At 35.5% G+C, this 21,703-nt stretch overlaps 2 protein-coding genes across 4 annotated transcripts in view; one reads left to right on the forward strand and one right to left on the reverse strand.

Moving 5' to 3' along the window:
* The window catches only part of LOC131953352 (ATP-dependent RNA helicase DHX8), a 108,681-nt gene that overhangs the window by 18,111 nt on the left and 68,867 nt on the right, over positions 1-21,703 (reverse strand). The window lies entirely within an intron of this gene.
* On the forward strand, positions 240-21,464 carry LOC131953351 (PAN2-PAN3 deadenylation complex catalytic subunit Pan2). Of its 3 annotated transcripts, none has more exons than XM_059316505.1 (31): positions 240-360; positions 1,855-2,816; positions 3,030-3,147; positions 3,285-3,454; positions 3,542-3,662; positions 3,916-3,993; positions 4,266-4,384; positions 4,577-4,721; positions 4,802-4,946; positions 5,058-5,134; positions 5,252-5,379; positions 5,511-5,680; positions 5,786-5,946; positions 6,024-6,152; positions 6,595-6,744; positions 14,040-14,218; positions 14,314-14,349; positions 14,546-14,685; positions 14,845-14,957; positions 15,131-15,229; positions 15,380-15,516; positions 15,766-15,895; positions 16,019-16,216; positions 16,310-16,400; positions 16,549-16,703; positions 16,820-16,905; positions 17,029-17,086; positions 17,231-17,410; positions 17,807-17,900; positions 18,011-18,114; positions 18,849-21,464. In XM_059316505.1, the coding sequence occupies exons 2-31, from the start codon at positions 1,942-1,944 to the stop codon at positions 18,957-18,959; spliced, it is 4,497 nt and encodes a 1,498-aa protein (XP_059172488.1). In that variant the 5' UTR covers positions 240-360; positions 1,855-1,941; the 3' UTR covers positions 18,960-21,464. The 3 variants fall into 3 exon arrangements, with proteins under 3 accessions (XP_059172488.1, XP_059172487.1, XP_059172489.1); XM_059316504.1 differs by having other exon boundaries at positions 1,915-2,816; XM_059316506.1 differs by having other exon boundaries at positions 1,915-2,816; positions 3,048-3,147.

The following is a 21,703-nucleotide window of genomic DNA, read 5'->3' on the forward strand; positions in this document are numbered from 1 at the left end:
TTAATATAAAAGCAAATGTTTTGGAACATATATAATTCATATACGGCATATAAATGCACCAAATAAAGCAAATAATACGATTTGAAGAAATACACGGTTAAAAATCAATGGAATTAATTTTATTTTGTTTCATTTATTTTCTAATAACAAAGTTAAAGAATCTGAAAAGCATAAAGAAGTGAACATTAATCACACGCTTGATGTTAAAATAGATTTTAGAGCCTATTCACAAAATAATTTCGAATTTAGTTTATGAGCCGAGGGAAACGATCAATTTGGCCCTCTTGCTCTACTATTTTTGATAAACATATTTCTATTCGAAATATTTATCTTCCCAAAGACTTGCATTTGAGATACTTAGTAAGTTATTTTAAAATTCAAATAATAAAATATTAGCATTCAGTACTGAAATTAATTAAATATGTTGGTTTTTATAACAGTTCAGTTGAACTTGGAAACTCATGACATGAACCTTGTTTTGTCTATTTCCTCAGTTTCAGTTTGTGTTTCAGTACTTTCAGATCAAGGACTACCAAGGATGCTACTCTACTTTCTTTCATTGGTTGCAGTGGGTTTATTTGATCTGGCTACAGTATAGTTCTAGCTAGGCCTTGCCGTAATTAATATAAATTATCAGTCCTTACTTTTACTTTTATTAGGCTACTTTTAATTTTTGGGCTTTTTACTCACGACTACTGAGAGGTGTGCTTTTTGGGCTTTTTAATCCCTAAAAAATCCTTAACGGAATTAGGCCCTAAAAAACATTAGCGTTATTATAAATTGGCTACATATACTACTGCTTGTACTATCCAGATTGTCAGATTTGTCTACTATAAATAAAGTGCCACCTGACTGGGCATAGGGCCTACAGATTTGTTGTAATTGTAGGAACTTTTTGTTCTCTGGTTTTATTGTATTTTTTAAATATTTTTTAGTATAGAGAGTCTATCTAAAATAAGTTTTTGAAATATTTGTTAGCATACTAGTTAATAAAATGTCATTATTCAAAACAGTGTTGATGTTCCTGAGTTTAGGAATATTTAAGTGCAATATTGTAAACTAGCAGACCTGTGGCGTAGCATCTGCCGCTATTTAGGCCTAGTTGTTTTATTTTCTACTTTTCAGCAATCCATAATTAGAATTCAACACCACCCTATTCTAATGAATTAAATAGAAATTTCATCTGAACTATTATCTGTAGTCATTCTGTTTTTGTAAAGTTCTTTTTAAAAAAAAAAAATATTAGCTTATAGCTTAGGTCTATGTGGGACATTTTAATTGATATTAAAAAAATTGAGGCTAATAATGGAAACTTTCATTTGTTTTGAAGGATAATTATTACTAGAATGTGCAATTCAAAATTGTTTTGGAAGTATGGGCTATTTTTTTTTTAGCGCTTAAGTTTTTGCAGAAAAGATTCTATCATTTGGAAAGAATAAATACATTTTTTTATTGCTCCAGTAATATTAAGTCTAAGTATACTGTGGGATGAGGTTGAGGGATGCTTTAATATGTTTGATTGGTGACTTTTCAATTTTTAAATTGAACAGGTAGTAAGTTTTGAAATGTTTATTAATAAGCTAAACACTTAAAATAATAGAACAAGCCACTTTCAGGGAGATGTGATTGTGAAGCAGCAATCTTAAATCACATAAAAATATTAATATACATGTCTGGGAATTTTCAAACTAAAAGTAGGGTCTTAATAATTTATGCAGTCACAAAATTCTTAATAATTAAAAAGGTTATCTTTAAACTTAAGTGCTATGTTTTACTATCTATTTTGTCAGCAGTTGAAGAAATTTTTAAAAATTTTTCTCATGTTTCTTTTTTACTCCTATTTTTGTTTTGCAGTTTAGTGAATGGATGCTAGTTAAGTGCATAACAATTTAAATATTTTCCAATCAAATCCAGATTGGAGAAAAAAAGTGAGCCCCTGCAATGGATTTTTCTGGAATGCCTGGATATCGGCCTCCACACAATCAGGATACTCAGAGTATGCCACCTCCGCCTCCAAACTTCACATCGCAAAACTTGCACAGAGATCCTGCTGTGTTCCCAAATACAGCGATTCCTCCCAGAATGCCACCAGGATATCCCCCTTTAGGAGATCCACACATGCCTCCAGGGTATTCAATGGTGCCAGGACAGGATCAGTCTATGCCGTTAGGCTACCAGTCAGGGCCAATGCAAAATTCATCGCTACCTCCTGGTTATCACCCACATATGGGTAACCCAATTACATCAAGACCACCACAAAATATGCAGCAGAACTTCCAGAATTCTAACCAAGGTACAAATATGCCACCACAGAATTTTCATCAGCATGCATCTCAACAGCACCATCACAACAATACCTACCATAGCCACTCGACGCAACATCATCTGAATGATTTTCGCCACCAGCAGCGTCAGCAGCACCAACAACACCAACATCAACAACGACAACATCACCAGCATCAGCAGCACCACCAGCACCACAATGCTATGATCAATGAATTTCACCCCCATCAAAATGCCACTGCTGACTTCCATTCTCAGCAAGATTTCCATTCACTGCAACAAAATCAGATTGTTGCTGATTACCATCAGCAAGAGTTCTCCCACCATGATTTCCGCCACAGCAGCCGTGATCCTCAAAATTTAATGGGGGGATACATTGACCACAATGCACTGGGCATGCAAGGTATGATGGGAGAACATGGCATGATGAATCAAATGGATGGTCACATGTTAGGTGGAGGAGATGCTTACTCTCAACATCATATGATGCAAATGTATGGAGATCCTGTGTTACAAGACCAAGGGGAATTCAGGTATGCTAAAAATAATTTATTTTTACATATAATATTTTAAAAAATAAATTGGTACTTACCAAAACGTTAACAAGACAAATGTCAGGTTATTTTGCTACTATTGAAAAAAATCAGTGTTACAGTTATGTTGACGTTTTAATAAGAACCAATAAATAAATGGCTCTAGTGGGGCCATCTTTAATGGACAGTTTTTTGACATGGCTAAAGATTCAGGAATTTGTTTAATTTCAGTCCTATGGGGTGTCAGCTAATGGATAAAGTTGCTAATGCTAGTATAACGTGTGTAAACTTTGATGGCCATCAAGAACTGTTGTGGGCTGGTAACCAAAGAGTGAGTACATTCAATTAATTTTTGTTTTGCATTGATAATCTAGTTGGATTCAAAGATCCCTCACAGCCCAAATTTTTTTTAATTTAATAGATATCAAATGGGAAATGAAATAACTTTGGCCATTGCTTATTTTCCAGGGCTATGTTGCTTCATATTATGGGACTGACTTCCAGAAATACTCAGCTTTTAGAGTTAGTTTTGATGAAGATGTTCGCATGAACCTCTCTTTTCCACAAGGAGTTCTCTCACTTACCCCAAATCTTTTGCGGGGTACTCTTCGTCGAGGATTAAGTGTATTTTCATTTAAGTGAGTAAACAAAGATCTAATGGTAGTTTTTAAATAAAAGGATTTAAATTTACTAGACTAACACCATAAAGTATAATTCATTTTTAGGGATGCACATCTACATGATATGCAGTGCATGATGATGAGAGGGGATACATCAGTTTTAATTGGTGGTCATAACAAACAAGTGCTTGAAGTTGACATCATTCAGAACAGACTTAGCAACGTGGTATGTTTATAAAATATATATGGGGAAAAAGTTATTATTTTAATTGTACAAATATTACGTTTTATGTTCAGATAGTAGAAAGTATTCATTACATATCTAATAAAATAATTTTAGCATACTAAAAAATCTTTATGCTATTACATTTTTGTCAATGGTGGCCATTTTAAAAAATTGTCATTTAAAAAAAAATTGGGTATACTTTGTATATTTTAAAAATAGCTTACATGCTTACAATCCTCTCATTGTATTCTAGTATGAAGTGAAAGATGCTGGCATTGCTATTTTTAGAAGCAATGATCGTTTCATCTGTGGTGGTGACAGCACTGGCAAGGTGAGAAGACATTAATTTTCCTACATTTCCTCATATATCTATGCATATTTATGCATGTCTAATTCATATTCTACATTGTACTTAATTCTTTGATTTTCTCCCCATAAGATATAACATTCTTTTAGAGTAGCTAATCTGTTCAAAATTCTTCCTCCCACCATAGCTCACCAAGTATTTTACTCCTTTTAAAAAGTTTATTAAACTAAGCACTTCCTCACCAAAGTAAAACTGGTGAGTTTACAGTTTTATTTCCTGATATATTTTGTTTGCAGGTCACTGTATATGATGCTAAAACTATGAGACCTGAACAAACTTTAGAAGCTCACAGCAGCTGTCTCTCTGATTTTGACATCCATGACAACTTGCTGATCACTTGTGGGTTCAGTAACAGGTAAGTTGCAGACACTGACACATCTGATATCAATCTTACATTGTGATTGTGAGATGTAAAACATAAAACATTGGACGGGCATTCTAAAGGTGTTTTGAGTCTTTTCAAAATTCTACTTTTGTATTAACTTTGATCATAATAAGGTTTACATAACAGGTTTAAAAAACTATTTTATGTGTTTTGTCTATTTAGAATGAACACATTGACTCCTGATCGTCTCCTCATGGTGTATGATATGAGAGTGATGAGAGCAATGGCGCCTATCCAAGTTTCAATCGATCCAACTTTCCTAAGATTTGTTCCAACTATACCAAATCACCTTGTTGTAGTTTCTCAAGTAAGTTTGTTTACAATTATATGCCTTTAACATTTTAAATATTAAAAAGTATGCTTAAATATTTGTATATTGTTTTCTAGATGGGCAGCTTCCAGCTTGTTGAAACCATAACAGGTGGGGCACCAAACACGCGTCTGTCTTACCCTGTAGAGACACATGGAGCATATATTGTGGCTTTTGATGTTTCACAAACATATCAAGCTTTAGGATTTGGAGACAGTTCAGGCAAGAACATTTTCTTAAGAACATTTTCTTAGATATCAAATGGCCTCTTATTATTAATATAAGAAAGTCGAAAGGAGATGTTTCAATGATTTTACTTCCTTCCTTTTCCAGGAAATGTCCACCTGTTTGCAGCTAGTCCAAACAGTGTGTTCAACCCGTACTCAGAACCCACAGAATTTGCTGATCCAGTAAGGAAAGCTTAACCTTTTTTTCTACATTTTTTAGTCCAGATTTTAAAAATCGTTTAGACGATTAGAGAGTATGTTTGTTTAAAGTCCGGCTGTTAATGTCAAATTGAATTTCAGATTGAAAGCCTCGAGCCGATTGATATCAATGATGAATTGGCAGCATACTCAGCTGTTCCAATGCCATACCCAGCTCAAGGTCCACTGGTTTCAGACTTCCCAGAGCATATGATGGCAAGAACTTACAGGTTTGTTTGATCATATTTATCCACATGATCTTATAGCAGTAGAAAATATCAATGTTTGCTTAAACAAATAATCACAACATTGAGGTTATTTTCTAATCTATACTGCATAATACGTTTTTTTGGCATTATAGGAAACCATTGCCCATAGATGCTGATGTCTTGCGGACAATGAAAGTCTATCAGAACATTGGATATGCACCAAATACCAATAAACAGAAGCGAAATGTTATTCCTTACAACCTGAACGATAAAGGAAATAAAGATAGGAAGTCAAGCATTCCAGAATCCCCTATGGGTCGTGGTATGTAACTTTCAATGCTAAGATCATTTATTAAACTTTTGAGTAACATTTTAATATTTTATTTCATTGAGAACATTTGTATCACATTTTAATTCATTACTTTAGGAGAAGATCCATTTATGACAGTTCCAAAAAGATATCAGCGTGTAGAAATAAAATACTCCAAACTTGGTGTTGAAGATTTTGACTTCCGTCATTACAACAAAACTAATTTAGCTGGTCTAGAGCCTCACATTCCAAATGCTTACTGTAATTCAATGCTTCAGGTAAATATTTTTGACTTGCCAAAACAAGGAAACTAAAATAAAATAGTTCTCCACTGACTTTGAAAATATTTCTTCAGGTACTGTACTACATTGAGCCTTTGCGTTGTGCCTTACTTGGCCATGTGTGTGAAAAGGAGTTTTGTCTGTCATGTGAGCTTGGATTTTTGTTCCACATGCTGGATCTGCAGAAGGGCAACACGTGTCAGGTATTGCTAGACTCTTACTAGTTTTTCAATACTCTTATAGATTTATGCTGTTTATAATTAAAATATATTTTTGGAAAAATATTCTCAGCTTAAAAAAAATATGGTAGAAAATAAAATCTAGTAATAGATCAAGAAACATGCAAGTCATTTATTTTGGACACCCAACAAAATGTTCAAAACCATCACTACAGGCAAGACTCTGTTACTATAAAGAACAGAATGTACTATATCTCATTATTGTGAAAATTCTTGAGCACATTTTGCGCTTTGTAAAGAGTTTTAATCCATTAAATATATAATTAATTTTTCCTTTGACATCCATTATTCAATTGTATTAAAATTTATTTCTAATTTTTCCTTTGACATCCATTATTCAATTGTATTAAAATTTATTTCTACTTAATGTTTTAAAAAAACAAAAACCTATTGTTTTTCTTTCTAGGCAACCAACTTTCTACGAGCTTTCAGGACAATGCCTCAGGTGTCGGCTTTAGGTTTAGTACTGCATGATGCAGATGAAAGCAGTGGTAGAGTTGATTTTCCCAGGCTTATCCAAAGCTGGCAACGCTTTGTACTTATGCAAATACATGAGGTTAGTTCACAGCTTAATTCTCTTAACTACTTCTATTTGCATTATTTTCTGTTAAATGTGACCTACTTAGGTCGAGTCATTTTTATTTTGACATTGTATAATTCCTTATATGGAATGATGGGGTAACACCTGGGGTTTTTCCACTGACTATTAAGGTGTTTGAGACATAGAAAATTTCCATTAAAATCTGATTGAATGATTCTGATCAGATGATTATCCCAACCAATGGCGACATGAGTTGAGGATAACCTCCCCTGTCACAGAAGTCTTTAATTGCCCCGCACACTCGCAACACGTGGCAGTTTATCTTGACCTGGCAGTCTACGAGGCCGTTTTACCTTGTTCAGGCAGCCGTCCATATTGTCCGGCTATAGACTCTGACCATTTGAACGTGAGAGTACTTAAGACCTGTGTGTGCCTTGCTTTCTTAAGTGATTTAGTCTTCTAGTTTAATATTACTTGTCGCTAAGTAATTCCTGAAGCTACAACAGTGTTGTGTGGCCTGTGGCTATTATTAGACTGTGTAGAAATCTGTGATAGTGTTTTTTCCTGCATTTTGTAAGTTGGGTTTTTGATATTTTATACATTAAATATTTTATTGAGTTCAACCTTGTGTTCTGCCACTTCTGAGTTCGCTGATTAAAAGGTCGTATGTAGATTGGATGAGTGTTAATTACAATAGTATCACTAGCTTCCCTAGACATTAAATTCGAGCCCTAGTGGTCGTTGTGCTAAGTGTTCATCCACTTAGGCCGTAAGGTATTTGCATATGACCCCGAAAAAAGAATCCGGGGACGTTCTCCTTCTATTTGGCTGATAGATAGGTTAACGTTACAAAGTGGGGGCCCGTCCGGGATTTAATCTGTCGTTCCAGTTGTTGGTTATATCAGTTGAATACTAAGTTTAGTCTGGTCTAGTTGTTTTTTTATCCAGTGTAGCGCCGTGGTCTTACAACGCGCGCTCAGGCTAGAGTATCTAGGTCAAATAAGCAGACGTGTCACGTCCTACATTTAGAGGTCAAGTACACGGCCCAACTCACCGTGCTAACTTAGTGAACCTAGGCTTGTTGTGATTTGAAAGTTAGTGTTATGGAGTCGTTTTTGGCTAATCCTACTGTTGAAGATGTAGAAAAGTTGAGTAGAAAAGTTTTGGTTAGTGTTGTTAAGGAATTGAAATTGGATTATTCTGTTACGCAGAAGTCAGAGGTGTTGAGAGATAAAATTGTTGTTCATTTCATTAATGAAGGAGTATTTGACGAAAGTTTGTTAGCTAGTGTGTTGCTCCGCGAGGAGAAATCTATAGAAGAGAGGGAGCTTCTATTAAAAAAAAAGGAGTTTGAAACTAAAAGTGCTCTAGAGAAACAGGAGTTAGAGGCTAAAATTGCTTTAGATAAGAGGAGGTTGGAATTAGAGTTTGGTCAAGTTAGTGATGTCACTTCTCTGGTAGATCCAAAAAAGTTGTCGGTAGGACAAGTGATTGCCAAATTTGGGAAATTAGTTCCTAAATTTGATGAAACAGATTTGGTCGTTTTCTTTAACTCGTTTGAGAGTTTAGCGAAGACTTGTGAATGGCCCGAAACCTCCATTACTGCTTTATTGAGTTCTGTCCTTACTGGGAAAGCTGCAAAAACATACCAGGCACTCTCTCACGACGTTCAAAATAACTATAGTTTGGTCAAGACTGCCATTTTAAAGGCCTACGCACTGACGCCCGAGGCCTATCGGACAAAATTCCGAACACTCCGCAAGTTACCCACACAATCATATGTGGAATTTCTCTTTGAAAAGGAGAAAATATTCTCAAGGTGGCTACACTCTGAGGAAGTTTCTGAGTTTGAGAAACTCAGGTCACTTATCCTAAGGGAAGAATTCCTATCGTCCCTGCCTGAAGAGATACGACTACACATACTGGATAACAAGATAACTGACATCCAGAAGGCTGCTGAGTCGGCTGACACATATATGTTGGTGCATAAGAAACCACCAGTGTCAGGAAACCGCCTCAACCCCGTGCTTCCCCTTTTTGGCAGCAATCCTCCTGTTGGCCAACACGTGAAGGCATTACAGTCCAGAGAGAAACCAAGATCGACTCTCAATCGTCGAGCAGTATGCCAGTTCTGCAAAAGGCCTGGTCATCTTGTCAAGGACTGTTACAAACGTCTTCAGAATAACAGAGAGGTGGTGCGTACTTCTGCGCACTATGCTCTATCCCCTCAAGCAGCCAGTTCAACTATGAACTCTAGAATTCAAAAGGACTCTAACCCTAAGTGTCCGCAAGAAGGTAGTCAAGTCTCCACACATTATGTGCAGTCACATTTTGACTGTTCTCGCCACCATCCAGTTTCTTCCGAGTCTACCGATCTCGAGGGATCGAGAAAAGTTGACTTTTCATCTTTTATTGCTGAAGCCATCATTAGCAAACCAGGTGATCCGTTGTCTCAGCGGAATATCACCGTCCTAAGAGACACAGGAGCGTCACAATCCCTCCTTTTGAAAAGTTCAATGGACATTACACCAGAGACGAACACCGGAAAGATTTCCATTATCCAGGGAGTGGGGACAAAATCTACTGTCGTCCCTCTACACAAGTTTGCCCTGAAACATCATCTCGTCGAAGGTGAGGTCATTTTAGGTGTGATAGATAGTATTCCAGTCCCAGGAGTACACCTACTTCTAGGGAATGACCTTGCGGGAAGCAAAGTATACCCCTGTACGGTTTCAGACCCTTTGTCAACAGTTCCAGATAATGATTATGAACTGTATCCTGCATGTGCGGTGACAAGAAGCCAGACCAAACAATTGGCTGACACAACGTCTGAACCACACCCGCCATCATCGTCAAGAAATTCGACTCCCAAACTGGAGTCTATGCTTCCAGAAAACACAAGTCTGGGCTTACCCCTGAGAATATCTCAGGAAGACATCATTAAAGCTCAACAAGTCGACGCGGAACTCAAAGCAACGGTCGAAAAATCTCTATCATCTGACGATGGAGAATATTTCTCCGAGAACGGCCTCTTCTTTCGTCGCGCTATACCAGTGATTGCCTCACCGGCCGAACCATGGTTGGGTAAAAACCAGCTGTGGATCCCTCCACCTTATCGGCATGAAATACTTAAGCTGGCACATGACCATCCAATGTCAGCGCACCCAGGTGTCACTAAAACGACGGCGAAGATCAAAGAACTGTTCTTTTGGCCCAAAATGAGAAATGATGTGTCGCGTTACTGCAGAAGTTGCACGAACTGTCAGTTGGCCGGAAAGCCAAACCAGACAATTCCTAAGGCCCCTTTGAGTCCGATTCCTGTGTTAGAAGAACCTTTTTCTAAAATCGTCATGGACTGTGTAGGTCCCTTGCCTAAAACCAAGGCGGGCAACGAGTACCTACTTACCTTTATGTGTTCAAGTACCCGTTTTCCCGAGGCGATTCCCTTACGGAACATTAAGGCAAAGACTGTAGTCAGAGCCATGACCCGGTTCTTCACTACCTTTGGATTACCTAGAATTGTGCAAACAGACCAAGGCAGCAACTTCACCAGTCACCATTTTCAGGAAGCGCTAGCCAAGCTAGGCGTTACCCACATCACCAGCTCAGCCTACCACCCTCAGTCTCAAGGCGTACTTGAGAGGTTCCACCAAACCCTCAAAACCATGCTAAGGACATTCGCTAATAGTAACACCCAATGGGATGAGTCTGTTCCTTGGATTATTTTCGCCGCGAGGGACTGTGTCCAGGACTCTTTAGGCTACTCGCCTTTTCAACTTGTGTTTGGACATTCTGTCCGTGGCCCCCTGAAGCTGATACACGAACGTTGGACAGGTACCAGTGATCATCCAGTGGAAAACTTCGACGATTTTCACGTTCGACTGAAAGCCGTGTGCGAAATGGCTCACAAAAACTTAAGAAAGGCCCAAGTTAGAATGAAAGAACAGTATGATAAGAGTTCTTGTAAACGAACATTCAATCCAGGCGACAAAGTTCTTGTGCTAGTACCTAATCTGAACAATGCGTTATCCTTGAGATATTGTGGACCCTTTACTGTGCATTCAAAATTAAGTGATTTGAACTATGTTGTCAATACGCCCGACAGAAGAAAGAAACAGACAGTGTATCATGTCAACTCACTGAAAAAGTATTATGATAATTGTAACAATTTTCATTCCACAGCTAAAATTACTTTACCTGTATGTTCAAATGTTTCTGATGATGTGATACATGATAAATTGAAACCCCCAAAATTGGTAAATTCTTCCTTTTTAGATAATTTGAATGTCCACCTTATGCATTTGTCCACAGAGGAAAGCCATAGTTTGTCTCAGTTATTTGAGACATTTCCCTCTATTTTTGGGGATGTCCCCAAAGAAGCGAAAGTACCACCTCATGATGTAGACGTTGGTGACGCAAAACCCATTAAACAACACCCCTATAGAGTTAACCCGGAAAAAGCTGCTTTGATAAAAGATGAAATTGATTATATGCTCAAGAATGATATCATTGAGCCCAGTTTCAGCAACTGGAGTTCCCCATGTCTCCTAGTCCCGAAAGACGGTGGATCTTTCAGGTTTGTGACCGACTTTAGGAAGGTGAATGCGCTCACCAAAGCTGATTCCTATCCCTTACCTCGGATAGAGGACGTTATTGATAAAGTTGGTCAAGCTAAGATAATTTCCAAAATTGATTTACTTTCAGGATACTGGCAAATCCCCTTATCTGACCGTGCAAAAGAAATATCTGCTTTTGTAACCCCTAATGGTTTTTATAGATACAAACGCATGCCCTTTGGTATGCGAAATGCTGGTCAAACTTTCCAGAGGGTCATTAACTCTGTCATTGCTGACATAGACCAATGTGAGGCCTACATAGATGATATAGTTGTATTTTCTAATACTTTTGAAGAACATATTGTTCAATTGACTAACCTTTTTAGAAAATTGTCTGAAGTTAATTTTACTGTAAACTTACATAAAAGTGATTTCTGTAAAGCTTCAATTACCTATTTGGGTTATCAAGTGGGAACGAACCAAGTTCGGCCCATTGAAGCTAAAGTAGATGCTATTGTAAGGTTACCACCTCCCAAAAATTGTAAAGATATCAAAAAGTTCCTTGGGATGGCTGGTTACTATAGGCGGTTCTGTCAAAACTTTTCAGCTATTGCTGAACCTCTTACTGCATTATTGAAAAAGGGTGTTAAGTTTGAATGGTCCAATAAATGTCAAGAAGCCTTTTTAACCATTAAGTCATTTTTATCAAATGCTCCTGTTATGGCTGCACCAAATTTTAGCAAGCCCTTTAAACTTGCCATTGATGCTAGCAACTTAGCCATTGGCTCAGTCCTATTTCAAGAAGACAACATGGGAATTGACCATCCCATTGCCTTTTTTTCCAGGAAGTTAAATGAGAACCAAAAGAATTATTCTACTATTGAAAAAGAAGCTTTAGCTTTGGTTCTATCATTACAACATTTTGAAGTCTATGTCTCTTCTTCAACCAATCCAGTCAGAGTGTTTTCTGACCATGATCCCCTGAAATTTACCTCTAAGTTAGGACAGACAAATCAAAGAATATTGAGATGGTGCTTATACTTCCAAAATTTTAACCTGGAAATTTCACACATTAAGGGTAGTGATAATGTTGTGGCTGATTGTTTGTCAAGGATGTAAAATCTTGTTGTACACGTTGATCATGTGACATGCTTTGTGGTTCATTAGGACCATAAACAGGTTTTGTTTGAGTGTCACTCATATGAAAATGAGTGGTGTGAGTTAGAATTTTTCAAAATTCCAATCCTGTTGAATATTTTGTTTATTTTCAGGTGAACCTTAATTAAAGGTGGTTTTTGAGTATATGTAATCTTTTATAATAATATGTCTCATATGACTCAATTGATATTGTAGCTAGTCATTGAAATAAAGGTCTTACCCTGGCGGGTTTACCACTTTTAATATTCTCATGAAAATATTGTAATACCCTTTTTTGAGGGATTTTGATGTATAATTACTTTTTGAAGGGTTACTCCCCTTTCACCAATTGTAAAAGTTGGAGTTACTTCCCTTTTATGTTCAGGGATATTTTCATCTGGTATTATGATTTTGATTGCCTACATTTGTAAAACATTTTTGTTATTTCATTGCCAGATTGGTTCCCTATGTATGTTTTTGTGGAACCTATCTGTCACTTCCAAAAAGGGAGGGGATGTGACCTACTTAGGTCGAGTCATTTTTATTTTGACATTGTATAATTCCTTATATGGAATGATGGGGTAACACCTGGGGTTTTTCCACTGACTATTAAGGTGTTTGAGACATAGAAAATTTCCATTAAAATCTGATTGAATGATTCTGATCAGATGATTATCCCAACCAATGGCGACATGAGTTGAGGATAACCTCCCCTGTCACAGAAGTCTTTAATTGCCCCGCACACTCGCAACACGTGGCAGTTTATCTTGACCTGGCAGTCTACGAGGCCGTTTTACCTTGTTCAGGCAGCCGTCCATATTGTCCGGCTATAGACTCTGACCATTTGAACGTGAGAGTACTTAAGACCTGTGTGTGCCTTGCTTTCTTAAGTGATTTAGTCTTCTAGTTTAATATTACTTGTCGCTAAGTAATTCCTGAAGCTACAACAGTGTTGTGTGGCCTGTGGCTATTATTAGACTGTGTAGAAATCTGTGATAGTGTTTTTTCCTGCATTTTGTAAGTTGGGTTTTTGATATTTTATACATTAAATATTTTATTGAGTTCAACCTTGTGTTCTGCCACTTCTGAGTTCGCTGATTAAAAGGTCGTATGTAGATTGGATGAGTGTTAATTACAATAGTATCACTAGCTTCCCTAGACATTAAATTCGAGCCCTAGTGGTCGTTGTGCTAAGTGTTCATCCACTTAGGCCGTAAGGTATTTGCATATGACCCCGAAAAAAGAATCCGGGGACGTTCTCCTTCTATTTGGCTGATAGATAGGTTAACGTTACATAAAGATTATTTCAGTATATTTTAAAGACCATTGAACTGTTATAAAAGTTTGCGATTATTTATGTCATTTTTGTTCTCGCTGCTTATCTCTTGTAAATCTAACAGATTTAGTTATGTTTCAGTTTAAGAATTAAGACTTCAAAACATTGAACTCTTTAACATTGCTAGTATCTAAAAAAACATAAGCGTTTTTATAATTTTAGTAAATGTTTTAAAGTGACAATATTTTATTACAAAACTAAATCAAATGCAATGTTCTTTTCTGTTATAGAAATAAAATCACAAATCAACACCTTATAATGTTAAAAATGAATATTCACAGGAAACTTGTGTGCGCGTAGAGTCCCAAGAAGGTGGAGTTGAATCGAAACAAAGTGTGCAGAAAGGGGACGCTGATGATAAAAAACTAGCGGGTAAAAAGAAGAAAGGAAAGAAAAATGGTCCAGAAAGCTCAGATTCTGTTGAGAGTGAGGGATCCAGAGAGGGTGAAAGTGAAGTTAGGTAAGGATTTGTTTACAGATAATATAAAATTCTCTTTTTCTTACCTTTTTCAAGTTTAAGCATCTTCTTTAACACTTACATGTCTTTTGTTTCAGTGAAAATTGTGAGGAAACATCAGATGAACCACAGGCGTAAGTAGTAAAATTTTGAAATTACAAATTTTTGTATTCAGGAAATTAAGATCCTTAAAGTGTAAAATACTGAAGTCCCTTTGTATTTTTAATTATTTAACTTGAGCATTAAATTAGAAGTTATGGGATTGAATTCCATTTTTTTTAAAATGTACGTAATCATTTTAAAACCCTCTGGACTAAAAAAATATTTCAGGCCAATGACCAGATCAATCATTCGAGACTTATTGGGCATCAACATCAAGTCCTCTTTACAGTGCAAATGTGGCTTAACCAGCGAGAGAACTGTTGATGGAACACATATCAATCTCATGTACCCAGACTGCCGTCCAATGGGTAGGGCACTTTCTCTTTGAATCAGTTACAAAAATTTATATTTTGATTCTACTTTTGCATTATATGCTGATTTATCTGTGCACTATTTAATCATACTGTATTTTGGATACTCTTTTAAAAAAACATTAGTATGCATGAATAAATTTTGCTCTTCTACAGGTCCAAACTCCCCACCCTTGTTTATAAGTTTTGGGGAAGTTGTTCAACACAGCATGACAGCAGCTACCAACATTCAAGCTTGGTGTTCAACATGTAACAGATATCAGCATCATGTAAGAAACAAGTGTTGAATGTGTTTGGTTGTTTAGTTTTACAGATTATTTTCACTGCCTTGTTCAGTTGACTGTCACTCATCTAATGATTGCCAAAGTCTGTTTTAAATATATTTATATAAAAATTAAAATTAACATACTTACCAACCTGTTTACTTGTTTGTTCCAAACAGTGCCAAAGAAAGAGCATCCAAAATCTGCCAGACATCTTGGCCATGAACTGTCATACCGAAAATGAAAAAAATCTTGACTTCTGGAAAACTCAGTTCCAGGTTTGTTCTAAATTAAATGCAATCAAAAGTTTATTTAGCCTGTTGCTGAATACTTTTAAAAAAAAGTTTCTTTTTAAGGTTGTGATAAATACTATCAACAGTTTATTTTGCCTATGGCTGAAAAATAAAAAACAAAAATCTCATTTTTAGGTTGTCCGTCAACGTCACAAGGAAACTGCCCCACCGATGGCTTACATAAGACCATCCTCTCAGTCTGCTACCAAATGTAGATTTGGAATGGCATGTCACAGACCTGATTGCCGCTTCCAACACGATGGTCCCAGGCAGTATGTTTATACATTTTTGTTTTTTTACTTATATTATACAATTAGAAAAAATATTTTGTTCAAATTGTTCCTCAAAACTAATTAGCTTTTTACACTTTAAGACTAAAATTAATTTTTTTAAATGTGTTCTGGATGTCAAGCAACAAAATTTCAGCAATAAATTAAACTTTCCACAATATGTTAATATATTGAAGTAGCACATAGTGCTAATAGCTGTGAAATCTATTGACAAGATTTTTGTTTTACAAGATGTGAAGCTGAAATGAAGAAGAAACAGCCTGAAGAAGATGATGAATTTGGACCCAGCTGGATTCCTATGGGATTAAAAATTGTTAGAAACCCAGAGGGTAGTGTTGATGTCACTGAGATCTCAGATGAGGTAAATTATCAATTGCTGGTATCCAACTTGTATTTGTGTGTGCACACCCATTGCAGATTTTTAATTTATTAAATTCTATTTAAAATTACTGCATGGTTATAATTCAAAAATCATTTTTTTAAGGAACCCTTGCCCTTAAAGCAAGATGATGACACAAGGTACTATGAGCTCTACAGCATTGTGAGCCATGTCCTCAGCTCCTCTGGTGGCAATTTAGTTTGCTGCCTGAAGGTTGGTGAAAAATATCACCAGAGGAAAGAAAGGGTTACCTGCACCCAGTGGTATCTGATCAATGACTTCTGCATCACCCCTGTGGAAAAGGTATGTTTATTTTTTATTAGGGAGAGATTGATACATGACCAGCTGATGCTACAAAAAGCAAGGTTTTTATTAAATTTATCTTGATTCATTTAGGATGAGGCTGTGGACTTCAAGCTTGACTGGAATGTTCCCTGCATTATCCACTATACGCGCAGGGATTTTGTTCCACTTCATGACCTTACTGGTGAGTTAAAAAATACTTACCCATGCATTACTCACTGTAGGTGCAATGATTTTGTTCCATTTCATAAGTATTTTTTAAAAGAAAAGAAGAAATACTTGATTCAAAATGTGTTATGTAGTGCTGAAATGTAGATGTGTTTTGCTTTCAGTCAAGTCCTGGTCCAGCCCTGATGTGTTGTGCAAGAACACGGCTCTACTGAACCCAGAGCGCCACAAGCTAACATTCCTGCCATTGCAACCAGATGAACTTCCAAAAAGTGGTGATATTGTTGCACTGGATGCAGAATTTGTCTCACTCAAAGAGGTGAGCTGTTTAGCATAACAAACCTTTTGTACATTACAAAATCTTTACTAGAACCACTTGTCCCTTAAATAATTTCACGACATGGTTTGTATTGAGATACTTGTTTAATTTTTTAGGAAGAAGCTGAACTACGAAGTGATGGGACTCGCTCCACATTGGTTCCTACCCAGATGTCAGCAGCAAGAATTACATGCCTTAGGGGGTGATTATCTTTCTTACATGTCATGTCAATGTTGTTTTTAGTTATCTGAAACTTTTTCCCCCATATAATAATTCCAATTGTTTTAGCACTTTTCTCATGTTTAAAATTTTAACTGTTCTACAGGTCAGGACCTAACAAAGGGGAGCCTTTCTTAGATGATTATATAGTCACTCAGGAACAGGTTAGCACATACCCATTGTTTTATTTTTTTTATTTTCTATATATGTTTATACACATTTATACATTTAAATGTATATATGTATCTCTTCTAATTGTATGGAATGTGTAGCATAATTTAAAATTTTAATCTTGCTCCAATCCATAGGTTGTTGACTACTTGACTCAGTACTCTGGTATCAAACCAGGAGACCTGGACCCCAGTATATCTACAAAATACTTGACCACACTGAAGGCCACCTATCTGAAGTTGCGCTACCTCATCGACATTGGTGTTATATTTGTTGGCCATGGCTTAAAGAAAGATTTTAGAGTTATCAACATACTGGTAATTTATGTTAAACTTAACTACACTGTGAAGTTATAGTGATGTAATTTTGCTTATCCGCAAGTCTGTAGAGTTTGGTTCTTGGTGAGATTCCCCAGCACACTAGTGAGCTCACACAGCTCTTATAGTGATATCCCTCTAGTAAGAGTAAGAAAAGATAGCTGGGCTCGGTGATTGTTACAAATCCTTTTAATGCTGCAATAACAGATAAAATCTACTTAATTTAGATGACCAATTGTCTGTCCAAAAAGAAACTTTACTTATTTAATTTAAAGTAGAAATAGTGAACATGTTGGTTTGGTTAGTGGTTTAATGAGTTGTCATATTAAAATAGAAATTGTGAGCAAGTTGGTTTGGTTAGTGGTGTAATGAAATGTCATATTAAACACTTCTCAGGTACCTAAAGCTCAAGTTATGGATACTGTGGATTTGTTTCATCTTCCTAAGCAGCGATACATTTCACTCAAGTTTCTTGCATGGTATTATCTGAGTAAGTGTCTTTCCTATCACCTTCAGCCTTAAGCTGATACTTGATTTAACTATTTTCTTAATGCTGTTAGCCAGTCAATGATCATCATAGAGAATTGCATCTACTTTCAGAAATCAATATTCAGTCTTACACCCATGACTCAGTAGAAGATGCTCGTACTGCTCTGCAGTTGTACAAGGAGTATCAGCGTCTAAAAGATGAGGGCCAGGACAAGGTATATATTTTGTTTTTAACTTCAATACATAACCCTCTGTCAGAATTATTTTACTTCTCCTATAGTCACCTCACATTCTTCAACCACAGCTTTTTAAAAAAAAAAAAAATATAAAGTATTATGCACAAAATTTTATTACGTATTAGGTAAAATAGCATGATAGTTGACTAATAAATAAAAATGACAGCGATCCCCAAAACGTGAACAAAGCAATAATTTTCATATTTCAATACAAATATTTTAAATGCTAAAAATTTCAACGTAGTCACTACTTTCTTTTTCAATATCACTGTATTTTTTAAATAAAGCCAGATTCAACAGCAGAGGCATTTTAATTAGATTTAATTTCACTTATTGCTCGTAATTTTTAAAAAATCGTAGGAAGTGAACCACCAGTGATAGATCAAAGAAAAACAAAAAGATTTTTCAAGGTTTTAAAAATATCAGTTTGCATAAATCTTTTTAAAAATAACAGACGTTAGTGTTTTTTTTTCTAGGTTTTGTATTATTTTAACACAGACTCCCTGTATACTGTATTTCAATAAATTCATTGTTGATTTCTTTAAAAATTATTCAGGTTTAAATCACATATGTGCAGGTCTTGCTTCTTCAAATGCATATTGTTTTTTTAGCTATTTAACCAAGTGTCTGTCAAAGCACGTTCAACTGAAAAAGTTGACCAAAATTCTTGAATTATGTATGTATAAATTCAATCACTGTTTCACTTTTCTCAGGTAATGACTGCAATAAAAGAATTGTATGAAGCAGGTAGAAAGATATCATGGGTGATTCCTGATGTTGCTGATGTCTCTGGTGCAGACATCAGTGAAGCAGATTTCCTTTAGCTTTTATTCCTGAGGTGTTGAGTGAATTGACTTAGCTTGTCCAGGTTTTGGATGCTGTTGCAGTTTCTGTCGCTTAAATGAAGCTCAACTTTAGTATATTAAAAAAAATATTTTATTTTTAATTTTAACATGTGTACACTGTTAAAGAGTATCATAATTGCTTTCCATCATTTTTTTTTAAAATTGTCAAACAACTATTTAAAAATTTCATGAAATACAATGCTGTCAAAATAAGGTCCTGAGATAAATGCATATTGATGTTACTGCAATAACTCCATGTATTGTCTGAATCCTGAACGAGCATGCTTTCACTCCTTGTGATGTATGTAAAGATTTTTTGTGTGGAAATAATTTTTATTTATGAAGCCATACTTAAACTAAACCCAATTTTGATTTTAAACCTTAAAAAAAATGCAGTATTCCAGTGTAATGGCATATAGGCAAAATCTTGGTAATTTTGATTTCAATGTATAAAAAAACAAACAATGCTACAGTTTTTATTAATTTTAAAATAAATTCTAGAAAACTTTTTATGTGTGCTTTCAGAAAAAACTGTACATTTCCTTGCAATAATATCTTAATCCTTTTTTATTACTTTTTTTAAAAGCATTTTTAAATTGTGTGCCTTTAGTGTTATTTTTGCTTAGATAAAAAAAAAATTGGAGTGAATTGTGTTTGTAAAAGTTAAATGTATAAAGTCAATCAAATCACAGGTGTGAGACAGGTGTATCTCTTCAAGTCAAATCAGAATATCATGACCACGACAGATCAAAACAGTGGCTTTCCACTTTTTCTAAACAATTGTATATTTTTATTCTAAATAGCTAAATGATGGGGTTGGTAGAATGTTGTGTAGTAAGTAGAATTGTTGTAGAACTGTTGTATTGATCATCCACTGCGAGTTGTTTCAAACAGAACCCACTTTGTGTTTATCAACATTTTATACTTCTATTCTCTATGTTGGTTTTACTTTTATCAAAAGATTTCCCTGTGATTTGGTCTAGTGATACCACGCCCTGTCCCAAACATCTGTAGCTTTACAACGGTTACACCAGCCCCTTCTTAAAACAAAAACACGTCACCTGTTTGTCAACTTTTTTTTTTTAATATTGCATTACCATGTGATTTTAAAAACCACAAGGAATACAAATAATTCTCAAGTCACCATGAAATTATTGCGAATTCATCTTGGAATATTTTTTGCTGTTTTCTTTTTTTTTTCTGAGGGATAATTTGACGTTTTTTTTAATATGGTAAAAGTTTTCAACAATTTTCAGATATATCTTGTAAATAACTGATACACTTGAGCTCTCATTTAACCTGTCATTTATTAACTACTGCATGACTCTGCTGAATTGTACATTACTTGATTCATTTGGCCATTCTTTCTACAGACAGTGCAAAGACTATTAAAACTCTCATAATCTTAGGTTTTAGGCTAGTTTATGTGTAAACATAACCTAATAGTGGGTTGTAATGTTTTTTGGGTAATATTAATCATTGGCTACTATTCACCTTTGTTTTCATTCAAAATCCATGTAACTAAGTTACTTTGTACTTAACAATAGCAAGCACTTTAATGAAACGTGTACGGGTGTATGCATTTTTTTTTTAAACCTGGTCTGTTCAGAAGACCAATTTTTACTATTGTTAAACATCCTAACTTTAAAAATGTAGTCATCTGTTGTAATTTAATTTTTCTTTTCCGCTAGTCTTGGGATTATGGCCTGTCTGTAAAACAGAACATTTGAGTAGATTTTTTTTCTTACTTCTTACCACTGAAGGACATCTTTTTTTTTCCTCACTACTTGATACTGAAGGACAACTGCAGACTTGTGATGCCTCTAATGGATTGAGTTCAGTAGACATTTTTTTTTAGCCCTTAGCATTACTAAGCCAGCCTCATCAGTTGTTTAGGTATCAAGCAATGCACTTGAAGATAGCATTGTGTGTATTTTTACTACATATGGTATGCAGTGAGTGAGTGCCCTTGTTTGTGCTAACCTATGTTTATATTGGAAACCTTGAGCTACTCTGATGTACCAGTGACACTGTTATGACAGGTGTGTCACATGATCAGATTTTAGTGGGGAGATAACTAGTTTATCACTGGAGAGAACCAAATGCTAGTCCATGAAACTCTGTTTCCAGAACAAGCATTTACTGTAATTCATCTTTTCTAGCCTGTTGTAAAAATTCAGATATGCATTTTTTTTTCTCCTTCAAACCAGTATTGTTTGGGAATTGAAGTATTCTAACAAAAACCTTAATTTTTAAAAATGTCTAAACAATTACCAGAACGTTTCAAATTAGTTTATAATTACTTTTTAAAACATTGCTTTTCAAGCACAGTTGAAATTAATAGGAGAAATTTGTTTCTAGCTAAAAAGATATTTACAGTAATTGACACTGCCATATTGTACAGAACCAAAAAAAGTGTTTTTAAATCTTTGTTGTCATGTTGCTTGTTGTCCTAAGATAATAAAATTATATGGATACCTTTAACCCTTGAGTTTTGTTGTAGTGAATATCACGAACAAGGCATATGTATACACTGATCATATGAGCGCATCATAGTGCCATTTTTATAAGGCTTATCACTGAAACTCGCACTTGATGAATATCAATTTTTCAGTATAATATTCAACAGCTTTCTAGACACATTTTTATTGCTTAATAGTATCAGTTTAATCTACCCTGCAAATTTAGCAACAGGGGGGGGGGGGGGAATTAAGGCACAAGTC

Source organism: Physella acuta, unplaced genomic scaffold (assembly GCF_028476545.2).
Source record: "Physella acuta isolate Inbredline_101_S28 unplaced genomic scaffold, ASM2847654v3 ptg000917l, whole genome shotgun sequence".
In the NCBI taxonomy this organism is placed as follows: domain Eukaryota; kingdom Metazoa; phylum Mollusca; class Gastropoda; family Physidae; genus Physella; species Physella acuta.